Consider the following 17,671-nt stretch of genomic DNA (forward strand, 5'->3'; position numbering starts at 1 on the left):
CCATCCTGCACCCCTGGGGTCCACAGCAAGGGTTGCCTTGGCTGTGGCTTCCCCACAAAGTGGAGCTGGGAGGGGTCTGGGAGCCACCGCAGCACCAGGCTGGATGTGGCCAGCCCTGAGCCCATGGTGGCCGCAGCCCCGTCACTGGTGGTACCCCCACGTCCCCGCCAGCACTTGCTGCAGCCGCTGCTGGCGGGCCGTGATCCAGCAGCCCTGCTTCCCCCACGGCAGCTCTGGTGGGCAGCCAGGCCAATAAGCCAGCCCTGACTGCTCACATCTCATTTCCTCCAAACACCGCTGCCTCCATGGCTGGCCTCTCCCCGCCAGCCTGCAGCCACAGAGGTGGCTCCAGGGACGGCACCGCCACCACCGCGCATCCTTCCCCTCGCCACCGCATCCTTCCCCTCACCACCGCATCCTTCCCCTCGCCAGCAGCGCTGCTCCGCTGCATGGCAGCCCATGCTGCTGCCAGGACCCACGTGGTGCTCCTGCCAGGACCCAGCACCCTGCCTGCAGCCGGAGGCACCAGCAAACCTGCCTCGGTGCAGGAAAGGGAAATGAGCAGCAGCAGCCACCAAAGGGGACGAGGCTGTGGCCCCCATCTCGCCCATCCTCACCTGGCTCCATCCCACAGCCGTGGCTGCTGCCCAGGTCCGGCACCCTTGTACTTTTTTGTTTGTTTTTATTATTAAATACACACTAGGAGGCACAGAGGGAGATGGGGACACAGCCCATCCTCTCCAGCCTGGCCCAGAGCCTTAACAAAATTTAAAAAAAAAAAACACAACAAAAAGTTAAAAAGAAAAAACAAAACAAAACCAAACCAAAAAAACAACCAAACAAAACACCCCTAACAACGCCGGACCCTCCCCCCCAACCCCAGCTCCCCCAGTCCAGATTTAGAAACAAACCAACAAATAAAGAACAAAACAAGGAGAAAGTCCCCAGGAAATTCATGGCAAGCAGCAGCTGCCACCAGCCAGCCCAGTGCGACGCCTGGCCACGGGCCCGGGGCCACCGCATGCCTCGCCGTTCTCCTCCGGCTGGGATGCCCCGGCCCCAGCGCTTTGGGGCAGCAGCAGCGGGGCAGGTGGAGACCACCCACCCGTCCACCCGGCGTGGGCTCTCCCCGCAGTCGGCACCTCTCTGGTTCTCAGTAAATGACCTCATAAACCGTAGCTTTCTTGTCCCCTGAGCCAGTCACGATGAACTGATCATCCGTAGAGACATCACAGCTAAGGACGGAGGAGGTTTCCTTTGACTGGGGAGAGGAGGGCAGGGAGTAAGTGCGAGAAGCCCCAGAGCAAGGTCCCGCTCCCCACCCCCCCGGGATGTGGGGCCCTGAGATGTGCCCGGGGAGGCTGCAGGGACCAGTTTACGGGGCTCATTATTGTGAAGATACATCTACAACTGGGTTGTACTGGCCCATCGCAGCTCTGGGCAACTTCACGCCAAGGAACATCTGCCCCCAGCCCCCCTGGCACCTGGAAGATGCTGGCTCCATAGGGCGTCCGCCAGGCGTTGAGCAGGTTGTCCTTCCCCGTGCTCACGAACCACTTCCCTGGGAAAGGGACAGAAGGGACAAAGAGGAGCAGCACGTCACCAAACCAGGCCCACCAGCTGGAGTCCTGCAGCAAATCGTGGGGACAAGGTGGCAATGTCTCTGCCCTCAGTACCCAGGGGTCTGTTTTAAGGAACACAAAGGGGAGTTCTGGGACAACAGGGCTGGTTTTGCTCCAGGGGGATGGACACCCCTTCTCTAAGGGATGCCACCCACGACTGGGCTGGCTACCACAGCCAGTGCTTGCCTGCCACACACCGAGCCCTGGGCCACGCAGCCAGGAGAGGGGACTGTCCCCACCGGGCTCTGCGGACTGGGAGAGGCATTCGCCTACCGCAGGAGGCGAATTTGAGGGAGAGGACGCAGCTCTCGTGGAGGTGCAGCTGGTACTTGTCCGGTTTGGTGACGTGCAGGATCTCCACGTTGCTGCTCTCCATCCCCACCGCCAGCCACTCTCCCGTCGGGCAGTAACCCAGGGAGAAGATCTGGGGGGAGACGTGGGGGTCAGCCCCAGGGGGTCAGGTCCCAGCCGGCCCCGTGGGGCACCCCGTGGACCCCAGCCCCTACCTGGGAGCTGAAGTCGTGCTGCTGCAGCTGACACCCCTCCCGCAGGTCCCAGCACCGCACCGTGTTGTCCAGCCCCCCCGTCCACAGCTTGGTGCCATCGTTGGAGATGTCGATGCAGCTGGCACCGTCTGTGTGGCCCTGAAACTGCCTGGGGGAGAGGGGGATGGAGAGGGAGGGGGCATGGCTGTGGGGGCTGCCGGTGCCTGCAGAGCGTGGGCTGGGGTAGCCCCCTGCAGCGAGGAGTGGGACATCTCTGCTGCAGGGACAGCGGCTGTCCCACAGCCAGGGTTAGACCACAGGGACACCCGGGAGGGGAGTGAGCAGTCCCTGGCCCAGGGACCCCCAGCAGCCCTACGCTGGGCTCACCTGACCAGGGTCTGGTTCTGCAGGTCCCACACCACGATGTTGCCGTCGCTGCAGCAGGAGAAGCAGACTTTGGCGTCGGGGCTGATGGCCAGGGCGTAGCAGGCGGGGGCGGAGGAGGTGAGCTCAGCCTTGATGCGGGGCGTGGGGGCCGCCAGGTCCCAGATGGAGAGGGTGCTGGCCTCCCCCCCCACGATCAGGCTCCGGCCATCGGGCAGCAGCTTGCAGGAGCGGATGTAGTTGTCTCGGTTCTGGGGTGCAGGAGAGAGGACCCCGTTAACCCCTTCACCTCCAGCCCCTCTGCACCCACCCTAGACCGCCCGGTCGCCCCAGGGCCACCAGCTCATCCTGCGGGCAGGGGCAGCAGCACTGGGCAGACCCCCCAGCTCTCCCCCCACCCAGGACAGCAGGGCTGGGGCAGGGGGGGCTGTGCCCCCCACCCCATCCCATGCCCAGAGCGGTCGCCCCAGCCAGCCCGCACAGGAGACCCTCAGTTTGTCACTGCCCTAAGACCAGCCTCGGGGACACCCTCACCCCCGTGTCCCTGCTCAACAGGCACGGCCGGTCCTGGAGGAGACCCGGGGCAGCCGGGAGGCCACCCCACCAGCCCACAGCTCCAAGCACTAAACCATTTTCCCCCACTCCTCAATTTCGGATGCAGCTTGAAATTATCATGACTCAAGTCTTTTCCTTGTTTATGCATCTGTATCTTCAAGGTCAGCACTATCCAGGAACAATATTTGTCAGGCTGCCCAGGCCCCAAGGTCAGCAAGCCAAGGAAAGGACTTGGGTTTGGGCTGTCCAAAGCAGGCACAGGGACTCTGATTCCAGCAGTCCATTTAAAAGAAACCTCGAAGAACACAGGTTAAAAATGTGATGGCTGTGCCTCCAGCTTGGTGCTGGTGAGGTGCTTTGTTCTGACAGTCCGTTTCCTTAGCTGCCAAGGTGAGCAGCTCCAGTGCCCGCAGGTTCGGCAGTAGAGGGATCCAGTGCGGTGCACAGCGGGGCTTCCTGAACTGAGAGAGCCTCAGGCAACCGAGACCCCCACCAGGAGCCCACAGCTTGCACCACAGCAGCTGGTGGGGCCAGGGCAACAGCGGCCAAACCCCCCTCACCGATACAAGCAGCCCCTGGGGAACGCCGTGAACGGGACACGGCACGGCAGCGTGGGCAGACGGGTGCGCAGGATGGGTGCTGCAGCCCTGCCAGCTCAACCAGGGAGCAGGGGTACCCTCCCCCGCCCCGGCAGAAAGCCACAGCATCTCTGACCCTGCACCCACCACAGCTGCCCAGGCAGTGCTCTGATGGGAGCACACGCCACCGTCCAGGACTGCAGCAGTGGGCACAGGGGGGGAACTCTGCCTGGTGAGAGTGCGCTGGGAGCAGGTTGAGGAGTATCAAGAAGAGCGAGATGGACTGCTGGAATGGCACCCTGCCTTCCCCGGGACAGGTAGGAGCATGACACGGAGGATTCCCCACGCTCTCTCCCCCAGGCTGAATGGGGTGACTTAAGGGACAGGGGCCACGGTGACACATCCCTGCCCAGCACAGCAGCCACGGTGCCCACGCAGAGCAGGCACACGGGGCTCTACAAGCAGAACCGAATGACAAGGACGATGGTTCATCCGGCTTGGAGGTGTCACTGAGGTCAAGTCAGCCTACACCCTGCGTCAAAACCGCCTCCGTAAAGAAAAAAAGACGGGTCGTTGTCAGAGGAGACCCCTTCTGAAGGGCACAGAGGGTGGATGTGCCGGACCCGCTTCTTTGGGAAGCCTGCTCCAGGTTAAAGATGTGAAGAGAAAGCTTCCCACCCTGCTACAGCCCTCAGATTATTGTCCGTTATTAATTTTTCAGGTATTTTTCATCGATGAAATTGCAACAACAAGTCTGATAGCAATGGAGAGAGCCCTCAGGGCCGTGGGACCACTGGTTAAAGGATCAGGAGCACAAGTCGCGTGCCAAAGCCCAACTAGAACTGATCTGGCTACTGCCATAAAAGACAATAAAAATCATTTCTGTAAATCTATCAGCAACAAAAGAAGGGCTAAGGAGAATCTCCACCCTTTACTGGATACGGAGGGAAACACAGCAGCAAAGGCTGAGAAAAAGGCTGAGGTACTTAACGCCTTCTTTTCCTCGGTCTTTAATAGGGGGACCGGTTGTTCTCAGGGTACCCAGCCCCTGAGCTGGAAGACAGGGACAGGGAGCGGAATGAGCGGTGGGGATGGAGCCACATCCCGCTGGCACCGGGCACACAGGCACTCCCAGGGCTGGGCTAGAGGGGGTCTCCAGATCAGTGATCTGGGCGAGGGGGTCGAGTGCCCCCTCACTCAGTTTGCAGATGACACCAAGCTGTGGGGGATGCTGATCTGGGGGGCAGGGGGCTCTGCAGGGGGGTCTGGGCTGAGGCCACTGGATGAGGTTCAACATGGCTCCGTGCCGGGTCCTGCACTGGGGTCACACCAGCCCCACGCAGCGCTGTGGGCTTGGGAAGCTGCCCGGTGGGAAGGGGACTGGGGGTGCTGGTCGACAGCCGGCTGGAGATGAGCCAGCAGCGTGGCCAAGGTGGCCAGGAGCCCAGGTGGCCAAGAAAGCCAACGGCATCCTGGCTTGTGTCTGAAACAGCGTGGCCAGCGGGGCCAGGGCAGTGACCGTCCCCCTGTCCTCGGCACCGGTGGGGTCGCATCACAAACCCTGTGCTCAGTTCTGGGTCCCTCACTGCAAGAAAGACTTTGAGGTGCTGGAGCATGTCCAGAAGAGGGGAAGCTGGGGAAGGGGCTTCAGCACAAGTGCTATGAGGAGCAGCTGAGGGCACTGGGAGTGCTCAGCCTGGGGAGGAGGTGGCTCAGGGGGGACCTTCTCGCTCTCTGCAGCTGCCTGGCAGGGGGCTGTAGGGGGGTGTAACAACTGATAGAGCAAAAAGAAATGGCCTCAGGTTGTGCCAGGGGAGGTTTAGATTGGATATTAGGAAAAATTTCTTCACTGAAAGGGTGGCCCAGCACTGGAACAGGCTGCCCAGGGAAGGGGTTGAGTCACCAACCCAGGAGGTATTTAAAAGACGTGTAGATGTGGCGCTTAGGGACACGGCTTAATGGTGGGTTTGGCAGTGCTGGGTTAATGGCTGAACTCAATTATCTTTAAAAGGTCTTTTCCAACCTAAACGACTCTATGATTTATTTTTAAAAGGAATAGGAGTTCTCCCTCTGGCCAGACTCACACAGGCAAAAGTCGAAAGGACAGAGCTGAACCCAAGTGATGCTTCAGCCCCTGAGATTCCGGCCCATACGAGGTATCTGGCTGGGGGGGGTGACAGTGGCAAAGGCTTGCCTTGGGGCGCCGTCAGACAAAGCAGTGCCGAGGGGTGGGGGTGTAAAAGCCCACCCAACTGCGTGGGATGCTGCGAACAGACAGGATGGCACAGGGGATCACACCAGCAGCAGGGAGCCAACATCCCTCCCCAGCAGCCCCACACCACCCACACTCAGAAACAAAGCGACTCTCCCTGGTTCACAGCATCCCTTCAGGACACCCCCTGCACCCTGGAGATCCCCCGTGAGGACCCCAGACCCTCTCCTCAGCACAGCGCGGTGGCACAGTGCAGGGAGAGAAGCCGTGCCAGCACGCAGGACGCCCCTCCTTACCAAGCAGTCCAGCTGAGCCACGGCTGTCTTGGTGCCCGGCTGCCCCACGTCCCACACCTTCACGCAGCCCTTGCCCCCGGTGTAGACGTGTCGCGTGGAGTTGCTGATGGTGACGGCGCAGACCACCTCGCCGTGGGTCAGGGTGTGCAGCTGCCGCGCGTGGCGGGGGATGCCGGAGCCGATGAGGGCGTCGGGTGGGAAAGGCACCGGCTGCATCTGCCCGTCAGCGCTGACGTGGAAGGAGTAGGCGCTGGGAGGGGACAGAGCCGTGAGAACCAGCCACGGGTCCTGCGTGGAGAGCAGCCAGTGCCACGGGGGACCCAGCATGCCCAACAGGCAGCGTGAGCTGCAGCAGGAGCTGTGGGCAGAGCTATGCTCGGTGAAGCCTGGTCGGGCACACAGGAGGGCTGCCCCCCACCCTGGGCTGTGCCCTCCATCCCTGCTGCCCCCCTCCCACCTTAATCCCTGCAGGACACCTCGTCCCAGCGCAGCCCCACTTACGGTTTCCCCGAGGTGCCCACTTGCATGCCAGCTGCCAGCCCTGGGACGCGCATGTGGGGGTGCGGGTCGTAGCCCACCTGAAGGGGACAGCAGGTGAGAGCAGCTCACGCCCCACGGCCCCCACAGCCCCATGGGGAAGGGGCTCACGCACCAGGGGGGAGCGCCCGTAGCTGCCGGCTCCCACGGCGGCCGCAGCCCCGTTGAGCTGCGGGGACATGAGGTGGAGGCTGGCATAGGCGCCGGTGCCGGCCATGTCCCCGTTCACCACGGGGTGGGCCATGCCGAAGGCGGCCGAGTAGGGGGTCTGCACTCCCAGCGGGTTCCTCAGGCCCAGGGCTGCCGGGGGAGAGGCAGCATGAAGGGACGGGGCCCAGGGGCTGTCCCTGCGGGGACCGGCGAGACCAGCGCTCCGAGCCACTGGCCCAGGTCCCAAGGGGGGCCAAGCTCACCCAGCGGATCCACGGGGGCCTTGGCCGTGGCGGAGCGGAACTGCTGGGCACTGCTGGAGCCCGGGGCCACCGCATCACCCTGGGAGGTGGGGGTGCTGGACTTCAGGCTGGGCGTCCCTGCCTTTTCCACCTGCCGGGAAAACAAGGGGGAGATAAGACAGCCGCACTACCACCCTGCCGGGGGGTCCCCTTAGGTCCCCCCAGCGAGCTGGTCCCTGTCCCTCACCCCTGATGACAGCCCAGTCCAGCCCAGCCAGCACTGCAGGGTCTGCACCATGGGACACAGAGGGAATCTATGGGAGCAGGAGCCCCCCGGCCCCCCCAGCGCTGCCCTCACCCCACAGGTTTGGGGGCAGGTGGACCCACATCCTGCAGCTCCACCAGCCGAGCCCACCCCTGAGCAAAAGGCCCCAGCAGCCCCACACAGCACACGTACCGCAGGCGCATCCTTGCTCCGGGACGGGGATGCGCTGCTGGAGGAGGCCATGGAGGTCGGGCTGAGCGGTACGGCCTCCTTCCTCCCCAGCGGGACCTTCTCCACCCCGTTCTCCCGGGACGAGTAGGAGTGGACGCTGTGCGGGGAAGAGGGGTCCTGGGGGAGGGAAAGCAGCAGGCAGCAGAGCAGGCGGGAGCGCAAGGATGTCCCAGGCCATGACAAGCCGGTGGCTCAAGGAGATGATCATGGGGTTCATCACCGCCGTCGGCAAGGGCCAGTGAGCACAACGGCGGGGGGGTCCCACCACCACTGCCCCATCCTGCCTGCTTCCATCTGTGTGTCCCCTCGAGTACCCCAGCCCTGCCCGGTGCCCAGCCCCCTGGAGCACTGACCTCATCCACCACCAAGTTGTCTTCGCTTTTGTCTGCGTCGCTGCCCTGAAACACAGAGGACGGTTGGAGCCAAAGGGGCTGGGGCTGCCCTTGCTCCCCTCTGGGAAGCCCTGCAAGAGGGGACAGGGATGCCCCCCAGCCCCAGGCTCACATAGTCCGTAACAAAGTCCTTCTCCTCCACCTTCCTCTTCTTGCTGCTGCTCAGGTACTCGGAGATGGCTCGTGCCCGCTCCCCGTTGGGCAGCACCAGGGAGCTCTGGGGCAGGGGGACACAGTTAGGGGCCGCAAGCTGCTCCGTCTGGCCCCCAGGATAGGCAGCACCAACACAGGGCTGCGGCCGGCTGCCGGGACACTGAGGGTCCCAGTGCAGCCCCCCCGTGTCACCAGCTCTGGCTTCAGCTCCTGCCGAAGGAGTGAGGAGGGGGATGCTGCTCGGGGACGGGGTGGTTTGCCCATGTGACACAGGGTCCCCCCCCGGGGAGAGCACCCACCCACAGGGCTGTGCTGGCAGTGAGGCTTTGGCTGGGGAGCAGGACCCATCCCCTGCTCCCGGCATCCCAACCACAGCCCACGCATCCAGATGGAAACGGCGGAAGAGAAGGAAAAGGCACTTACGGGGCCGGGGTCTCGCTCTGTCGCCGTGGCAACACAGAGGCGCAGGAGGAGGGAAGGAGGGACACGCTGTGACACCGCCAATAGCCCCCTGACCAAGCCACCCACTCCCCCCGTGGGTGCCGGGGTGCTCACGGCAGGGCCAGGACCACACTGCAGCAGCAGGGTGGTCCTGGCCCCCCACCAGGGATGAAACCCCCCAGCCCACCCAGGAGGTGCTGCTCACTCGGTCGGGGATGTTTCCCCCCCCCCCAAACCCCTGCCGGGGGAGCCCCCTGTTCCACCAGCCCAGTTGGGAGCCCCAAGGCATGGACAAACCACCCCCCACCCACCCCTGGCCCCCACCCTGGGGAAGCACCCGAGCGGGAAGGGCAGAGGGAGCTGAGGCAGCCGGCAGGCCCAGCATCGCCCGTCCCCCCAGGTCTGCCTGCTGCCAGAGAGGTCACCCCACCCCCAGCCCCCAGCTCCCAGCCCCCCACGCTCACCCCTGGGCTCGCTGTCATGGACTCCTCGGTCATCTTTGGCGAGGAGCTGGGCCTGTGCCCCCAGCGCCCCCGAGAGCGCCAGCAGCCCCGAGGCACTGCTGATGCTGGCGAGGCTGGCGGGCTGCATCCCGGAGGGGTGGGGGGTCAGCGGGATGGGGGGAGCGTGGTGGGAGAGGTGCTGGGTCTGGAGCTGGTGCTGGAGAGGAGCGGGAGGAGAGAGCAGAGCCGGGGGGCTGCATCAGGACGGCTGGCGGTTGGGGAAGGAAGAGGCTGCTCCTCCCCACCAGCAGCCCTGGCTCAGCCAGGGGACGGGAGCTGGGTGAGTGGGGGACTGGGCATGCTCCCAAGGTGCCCCAACCAAGCTGGGGGGCCACCACATCCCTCCCGCCGCCACCTCCCACCCTGTGACAGAAGCTACCGGGATGGATGGGGGATCCTACTCACATCCATACAGATGGGAGACCCTACCCCTATCCATACCACCCTACCACTGTGGTCTCAAGAGAATAACCGAGGTGGGGGGACGGTGGTGACCCCCCCTCCACCCAAGCCACAGGGCATCAGGACAGTGACACGCACCACTTGGCACCCCCACACCCTGCTCTGCAGCAGCAGCATCTCCTCCACTGCAAGTGCTGCTGGTGGACCCCAAAACCAGTGCGGCTTGCCCCCCCTCCTCCCCCTGACTCAGCCACGGGCAGGAGAAGGAACTAGGGGCAGGGGGCTGCAGCCGACCCCTGTGTGCTCGGGACAGGATAGGTCTCCAGCTCTGGGGACAGTGGGAGCACAGGAGGCACCATCGCCTGTGTGAGCCCAGCACCCCCGGCCGGGGGTGGCGGGAGGGGGTGGGCAGAGGGTTGACGTACCCCTATCGCCGCGTTCAGGTCGGTCATAGTCACCTGCTTCGCACGCTCCACGGCCTGGACCACCTGCTGCTGGTGCTGCAGGGAGAGGAGAGGTGTCAGCACTGGGCGATGCCCCCACTGCAGGCTCACTTCTTCAGGTCCCCCGCCCGGCCCAAAGCGCAGGGTCCCTGAGCCAAGGAGCTCTGCATGCCCGGCCAGGGCCCGGGGGCTCACCCACCTCCTGAGACAGGAACGGGATGAGCTGGGCACAGATCACGTTGAGCCGCTTCGCGATCTCCGTCTGGCAACAGAAGAGAGGCAGCGCCCGTCAGGGCAAGGGGCAGAGTTGCCCCCCCCGTGCTGGGCAGCCCCAACACCACAGGAGATCCCCCCGGGGCGGGCAGCCACCCCCTCCCCATCGCCACCCAAGCAGGCACAGGGTGCTGGTGCTTGTCCTGCTCAGCACCAAGGAGCAGCAACGCCCCGGGGAGGACCAGGAAAGCTCTCCTTCCTAACACCCCCCTCCTCCAAAAACATGAGCCCAGAACCCTCAATTCCCAGCCTGAGAGCCCCGGGATGGCTCCCACCTCCTCCCTGACGGGGTCACACAGCCCCATGGCCCACGCCACCAAGGGCCACCCCCGAGCAAGCCCCCAACCCCACGGGTCAGGGCAGGCTCACCTCCGTTCTCCACGCAGCCTCCTGCCAGCACCGCAGCCACTAATTGCAGCTCTCTGGGCCCGCAGGAAGCCCTGGAGAGATGCTCTCCTTACAGCTGCTGTTTTTCTGCAACACTTGAGTGCCACAGGCAATCAGGAGTGCAGAGCATGGCAGCAGCACACCGTGCCACGCTCCCATCGCAGCCCACAGCCAGGGCAGGGGGACAGCACAGACATCAAGCCATCCCCAGCTCCACCGACACAGCCCTGGGGAGAAGCCAGTCCCCAGGGTGTGACAGCTGGGAGAACGGACCCCACTTGAGGCAACAGCGGTGATGCCCACGCTGTTCTTCATCGCACAGAGTGGGCGAACCCCAGCCCAGCACCGGAGAGGGGGCACAGAGCAGCAGCCCTCCCTCTGCCTGGCAGCCTCCACTCCGGGATGGGCAGGGATGTGCCAGGCACGGGGGGTCTGGGTATGGTGCTGTCCCAAGCCCCAGAGGGGCTCCCTGCCCACCCCAAGCACCCCAGAGGGGCTCCCTGCCCACTGCAGCGGGGAGGATGAAAGCCTTACGGACCCAGCAGAGGGCTGAGAGGAGGAGGTCGAACCAGGACCCTCCTGTCAGCCCCAGGAGGAGCCCAGAGGCTGACAGCCCCCACCAGCCAGGGTCAGAGCTGACCCCCAGCCCTCCTGACCAGGACCTGGGGCACATCTCCCATGCCACAGGACGAGGGGCTGCAGCACTGCCCACCCAGTGCGGGGCCACAGACCCAGGGACACCCCACGCCGCCCTCCAGAGTGGCCACCGACCCGCTTTTGCCAGACCCGCAGGGAGCAGAAACAATCCAACACCCGCCCTCGCTTCCCCTTCCGAGGGAGGAAAAAAGAGAAAGAAAGGAAAGGAAGGGGGGGGAGCAAGGAGATTTGGCAGCCAGCAGTTCTGGGAAGGATTTAGCTGTCTCCCGGGGCCGGCAGTGATGGATTCTCTTCCCTAATGCACTGATGGGCAGCAGCTCCTTGGGGAGAGCTGCCTCCAATTCACTCGCACTCGTTAATGTGCAATTTACTGGCACTTTAACGCTCTCAGCATGAAAAATGATCATGCTGTTTGCAGCCCCCCCAGCCACCATCACCGTCACCTCCCCTCTGGCTCGTGGTGAGCAAGTCCAAGGCCAGGCAGATTCGGGGAGGTGGTTTTATAAAAAGCTACAGCCCCCTGCCCCGCCAAAAAAACAAAACAATAAAAAAATTAACGTCTCCTGCTCATTCCTGTCTTGAGCCTCCCCCGCCAAGCCTGTGGCTGCCTGGAGAGCCGCACCACCACAGCCAAGCCCCAGCCCCCAGCCCCATTTCCCTCCAAACAAACCCAGGGGAAAACCACCCTGCGCCTCAGCCCTCACCAGTGCCAGCGCTGCCGACGCCAGCACCGCGGGAGCCTCCGGGGACGCCAGGCTGGGCACAGCAGGGACAGGCAGCACCACGGCACTGCCCAGGCTTGGCGATGGGGCCAGTGCTTCCTCGGGGGTGCCAGGAGCACTCAGGACCCCTGCCCACGAGCAGAGCTGGATTTGGAGGAAAGGGAGGAGAGGCAACGAGCCCATCTCCCTGCAGCGGTGATAACCCGTGGCTCCCGCGCAGGCAGTTCCCATTTTTCACACAATGGCCGCTGGCTGTCAGAGCAGACTTACGGGCCCTTGTTAAAAGTGCAGACAGCTCGCTGGCGGGCAGCCAGCGGCACCTGGGACCGGCAGAAAACACCAGCCCACGAGGGCCGGGGGACAACCGGCAGCCAGACCAGAGGAGCACACAGCCCTCCAGGGATGGGGGTGCCAGGGGGACCCTCGGCATCACCCCTCGCAAGGGCGGCTTCATGCCGCCTCCTCCTCCTCATCGGCCAGCACAGTGCGCCACAGGAAATGAGAGCGGCAGAAGCACCCACCCAGTGGGCACGAGGCTGGCAAGAGTGGCCATCAGCCTGCCCTGGGCTGGGGGGGGCCAGTGGCCAGCACCCCCATGGTGCCAGCTCCCATGCAACAGTTGGCAGAGGTGGTGGCGGGGCACGGGGTGGGAAGGAAGGAGGCCGTGGCTGCAGCACGCCAGGCTCCTCCGCAGCCTCTTTAAAAATAGATGAGAAGAAACCTTCTGTCTCAGAGCAGCTGGTGACCCAGAGTGCGGCACAGTGGGAGGAAGGGAGGGATGGGGAGGCAGCTAGGGGGGATGTGCAGCCCCAAGCCCTCAGGGAGCCCACCCTGCACCCAGTCCCCTCCTTCCCACCTCAGGGTGCTCCTCACCCTCTGGCCCCCAGGCAAGCTGCCCCCAGGGCCAGCTGGCACCAACCAGTTGCAAAGGCAGTGAGCCAGAGCTCAGCACCCTGCCGTGACGCCGCACATCCCTTGCCCCATGGGAGCTGCTCTCCTCCCGGACAGTCCCCAAGCGGCAGCTCACAACCAGCGTGAGCAGCCATGCAAGCACAAGTCCTCCACCACTGCTCTCCCCACCACATCATGACCCAGCCAGCAACGCACGCCCTGAACCCAGCAAGCAAGCGGCAGCTCACGCTGGAGCACCTACATGTGTGCAGAGAGCCAAGGAGACAAGCCGAGGCGGTGACGCAGAGCAGCACAGAGCTCCCACAGCACGAAGACGGAGAAGGGAGCACGGTCCCCACAAACACAGCCTGCCCTGGGCTACAGCACGGTGCGGCCGCCCAGCCTTTCTGTAGGAAGGGATGACCCCAGAGGGCCCAAGCGAGGTGGCGATGGGGAGCTGGGACAACACTCCTGTCCCAGCCACACTCACCTGTTTGTGCATCTCAATGTTCAGACCGTAGGACATCTCGTAGTACTGCGAGGGAGAGAAGGCAGCATCAGCACAACTGGGGAGCCCAAGGGGACTCACAGAAGCCCTGTTCGGTGCTGGCATGTGAAGTCAGCCCGGCCACAACCACCCATGCCATGGCCAGGCCAGGAGGACACAGTCCCCAGCGCCTCTCCTGGGAGCAGAGGTCTCTCCGGCACGTGGCCCCAGCCCGCAGAACAGACATGGTTCTCCCAGGGCTTTCCCCGGGGAAAGGAGAGAACCGGCACGGGAGCAGCCCCACCACCGCGAGCTGCAGCAGCAAGCCCTGCTCCAACACCGCCGCTCATTTCAGGGGGAAAACCAGACAATAACCACAGGAACCAGATCTCAGGGCCTGGCTGCAGAATCCAAATGTGAGGGGAAGCCAAAGCATCCCAGGGCCGCATGCCCTTTGATGGCTCAGAGGATGGTCCACCCCCCGCTGCCCTCCTCCTTTCAGGTGCAGCTCACTAACCATGACATAATGACGCTGGATTTCTGTTTTTTCTGTTGCCAACTTTTCACATTCTAACTTCAAGCTGTAAAAATAGAGAAGAAAGAGGGAGGGAGAGGGGACAGACGCCCTGGTTGTGTCCCCCCCCAGACAAGATCTCCCAGGCTGGACAGAGCACAAGTCCTCCCAGCGCACCATGTGCTTCAGCCTCAGATTCAGATTCAATCCCATCTCCCAGTGCAAGCCAAGAAAACCACCTGAAAGAGGGTGGGAAGGGGCTGCTAAAGAGGAGATGGGCAGCAAAGGGATCCCGGCATCAGGGAGCAATCTGCACAGAGTTTTAACCCCCCTCCCCAGCATCTGCTTCCCAAATGGAACGAGCCGCAAAGCCAAGCTGCATTTCAAACCTTGCTCTGCCCAGCACCGTGCAGGGAAGGGGAGGTGATCCCAGCCAGCAGCAGGGAGGATCAGAGGGATTCACTCCGGGTCTGCTAAGTGACGGCTCCAGCTCAGCCCAGCCGGGCCCTGGAAGCCAGCAACCTCACCCTGGCACTTTTGGCAGGAGGAATCCCAGTTTCTCCCCTGCTCCCAGTATCCTAACTGATGCCTGGCACAGCCGCCCCCCAGCCAGGACGGTGTCCACAGCAGCACAGGATGGCACTGCCAGCCCACCCCAGTGCCCGGTGCTGAGGGGAGCCCACCCAGCACCAGGTCAAGCACCCAGCACCTCGCTGGTATGCAGGTCCTGGCAGCTCCTCACCTGTGGTACTGGTTCTGCAGGAACTGGAATTCCTCCTTGATGCGGTCCAAGGTCTCGGGGTAAGTCAGCTTGAGGGACTGCGGGGTGCTGGGGATGGTGCTGGCAGCGACAGCGGCACCCGAGGCAGCAGAGGGGGCCTGCAGGTGGGCCTAGGCAGAGGGGGGGACCCCCGGGGTCAGTGCTGCCAGCCCAGAGAGGCTCATCAGCCCCCCAGGGGGGTCCCTGCACCTGGGGAAGAGGCTACAGGCACGTCTGGGAGGACAGCACGTGGAGGCAGTGGCAGGAGGAGTTATGGCGGAGGAATCGCAACCGTTCTCCGCCTTTCCAGCATCAGCTCAGCCACTGGGCCAGACGAGGAGGATCAGCACCCATGGGTGGCATGGAGCATGGCCCCCCCAGCCCTGGGGGGCCGTCCTCATCTGCCTGCCATCATGCCCCACCGGCACCAGCCCCATCGGCACCAGCCCCGCCATCATGCCCCACCGTCACCGGCCCCATCGTCACCAGCCCCATAGTCACCAGCCCCACCATCATGCCCCACCGTCACCAGCCCCGCCATCATGCCCCACCGTCACCGGCCCCATTGTCACCAGCCCCGCTGTCATGCCCCACCATCACCGGCCCCACCGTCACCAGCCCCATAGTCACCAGCCCCGCCATCATGCCCCACCGTCACCAGCCCCATTGTCACCAGCCCCGCCATCATGCCCCACTGTCACCGGCCCCATTGTCACCGGCCCTGCCATCATGCCCCACCGTCACCGGCCCCATTGTCACCGGCCCCGCCATCACTGGCCCCACTATCACCAGCCCCACCATCACCGGCCCCGCTGGCACCAGCCCCGCCATCATGCCCCACCATCACCAGCCCCGACTCCCATCTGGCTTCCAGCGATAAACCCCAACCAGCAGCGCGGGGGCTCAGCACCCCTTTGGGAAGAACCACGACGATGCTCCCAACGCGTCACCCACCACCGGCACAACTGCCAGGCCCAGGCTGGCACCACCTGGGATGCGGATCCAGCACCGCGGCCACAGGACCGTGCCCACCGTGGCCCAGAGGGGATGAGACCGAGCCGTGGACTCACCGGGGGCCGGTTCTGCGGGAACATCTTTAGCACAGGTCAGGCCCGGGACCCCCCTCGCCAGTCGGGGCCCCGCCGCAGGCTCAGGACGGGGTCTGGGGACGCTGCCCAGCTCCGGATCAGGCCCTGCAAGAGAGACAGGGGTCAGGGCCCCACGCTGCCCGCTCCCGCTGCCAGCCGGGGAGCGGGGCCCTGCGGGACTGCGGCGTCGTGGGGCAGGGAACCGGGACCCCCACACCACCGCGGGACCCCCACACCACCCCGGGACCCCCACATTGCCTGCAGGGACCCCGGAGTGCCGCAACACCCGCACCGCCCCGGGACCCCCGCAACGTCCCACGACCCCCGCAACATCCGCAGGGACCCGAGATCCCCGCGCCGCCCGCCCCTGCCGCGCTGCATCCCCGCGGGGACCGGGGGGGGCCGGGCTCCTTCCGGGCGCTGCGGGCCCCCCCGGCCCGGCCCAGCCCCGCGCCCCCCGCGCCGCGCAGACAATGGCCCCGCCACCGCCCGCAGCAGGTACGGCCGCGGGGAGAGACCGCCCCCGCCGCCATCCCGGCCCCCAGCGGGGCCGGTCCCGGGGGCTCCCGGAGCGGCGGGGGCCGAGCCGAGCCGGACCGGACCGAACCGAACCGGGGCGGGGCGGGGCGGGACAGGACGGGACGGGACTCACCGCGCTGCTGGGCCCGGCCCTGGCCCCGCGCCCCTGCGGCGGGCCGGGCCGGGCCGAACCGAGCCGAGCCGAACCGAACCGAGCCGGGCCGGGCCGGGCCGAGCCGAACCGAGCCGAACCGAACCGAGCCGAGCCGAGCCGAGCCGAGCCGAGCCGGCGCCCCCGCCGCGCCCCGCCCGCCGCGGCAGCCGCTCTGCGGAGCGCGATCAATGAACGAGCGCCAGCGCCAGCTCCACGTGGGGCCTGGCCCGTGCGGGCAATCGCCCCGGCCGCCAGCCAATGGGAGCACCGCGGGAGCGGCCCGCCCCCACGTGGGGCGCGCCGAGCTGGCTTCCCATTGGCCAGCCCCGCCGGCCGCCGCGGAAGGTGTCAATCTGGGGGAGGCAGAGCAGCCAAAGAAGAGGCGGCGCGGGCGGGGAGCGGCCGTTAACCCGTGCGGTGCCGGGGGACACGGGGGGGGCACCGGGGGGACACGGGGTGAACCGGGGGGGCACCCAGGGGGAAGCGGGGGGGGCACCGTGGGGAACCGGGGGCTGGCCCCAGCGGTGGCTGACCCCAGGCCGCCCCCCCGGGCCCGGGCCCGGCCCTGGGGCCGGTGCGTGGGACCCCCGGGCGCTGGCGCAGAGCCCCTTCCCGCACCCCCGGCAGGACCCCCCGCACCGCAGCTTCACCCGCAAAACGGAGCCGTGAGGCCCGCACCCACCGCTCCCCCCCCCGGGCCGGCTCGGGGTCTGGGGCTTTTTCTGATAAACCCCAAGTCCTGTCACTACCGCCCCCCCCCCCTCCCTTTTTTTTCATCAGTAAAATAAACGAGCCCCGGGATCCTCCCCGGGGGCTGCAGGGCTCATCCCCATCCCGGGAATCCCCTGGCACCTCGGGATGCTGGCCTGACTCCCACGGCCCCTGAGCCCCACTCCCGCCCACCGGTAGGACCCCCGCTGCATCCCCTTCCCGGCCAGCCAAGGGTCCCCGTCCCCCCCGGGCGAGACGTGGCTCTGCCGCCCCCCGGCTCCCTGCCGCCCCCCGCCCCGGCTCCGGCAGCCCCGCAGGGTGCTGCTTCGGTGTGGGCTGCAGGGGGGGCCGGGGGCAAGTCCCGGGGGATGGGGAGAGGGACTCCCGCCCGCAGCCCCCCGTGTGCCAGCCGGGCCGGGGTCCCCCAGCCCCCCGCGTTTCTCTCGTGGGTTTTCTGACATTTTCCTCCTCTCAGGGCGAGCATTTGTTGTTCGACATTTTCTGCTGCCTGCGGGTCAATCCGGGCTTACACGGAGCAGGAAATAAAACACTTGGAAGATCAGCAGCTGTGAGGGGTAACCCTCTCCCCTTGCTCAACCCTAATCCAGGAACATGCC

At 65.4% G+C, this 17,671-nt stretch overlaps 1 protein-coding gene across 3 annotated transcripts; it reads right to left on the minus strand.

Annotated features, from left to right (window-relative positions):
• Window positions 1-124: 124 nt before the first annotated feature.
• On the minus strand, window positions 125-16,479 carry LOC130148156 (transducin-like enhancer protein 1). Of its 3 annotated transcripts, none has more exons than XM_056336413.1 (22): window positions 16,323-16,479; window positions 15,653-15,775; window positions 14,565-14,713; window positions 13,826-13,889; window positions 13,312-13,356; window positions 10,091-10,153; window positions 9,874-9,948; window positions 9,008-9,203; window positions 8,526-8,542; window positions 8,062-8,166; window positions 7,911-7,955; window positions 7,519-7,674; window positions 7,083-7,212; window positions 6,785-6,969; window positions 6,634-6,710; window positions 6,133-6,382; window positions 5,709-5,888; window positions 2,495-2,742; window positions 2,129-2,276; window positions 1,896-2,046; window positions 1,485-1,561; window positions 125-1,261 (listed from the first exon to the last, which is right to left on the minus strand). In XM_056336413.1, exons 2-22 carry the CDS (start codon window positions 15,674-15,676, stop codon window positions 1,154-1,156), a joined length of 2,493 nt encoding a protein of 830 aa, XP_056192388.1. In that variant the 5' UTR covers window positions 15,677-15,775; window positions 16,323-16,479; the 3' UTR covers window positions 125-1,153. The 3 variants fall into 3 exon arrangements, with proteins under 3 accessions (XP_056192388.1, XP_056192390.1, XP_056192391.1); XM_056336415.1 differs by lacking the exon at window positions 5,709-5,888 and adding an exon at window positions 14,212-14,292 and having other exon boundaries at window positions 126-1,261; XM_056336416.1 differs by lacking the exon at window positions 5,709-5,888 and having other exon boundaries at window positions 131-1,261.
• Between the last annotated feature and the right edge of the window lie 1,192 nt (window positions 16,480-17,671).

The sequence above is a fragment of the Falco biarmicus genome, chromosome 4, assembly GCF_023638135.1.
Source record: "Falco biarmicus isolate bFalBia1 chromosome 4, bFalBia1.pri, whole genome shotgun sequence".
Classification (NCBI taxonomy): domain Eukaryota; kingdom Metazoa; phylum Chordata; class Aves; order Falconiformes; family Falconidae; genus Falco; species Falco biarmicus.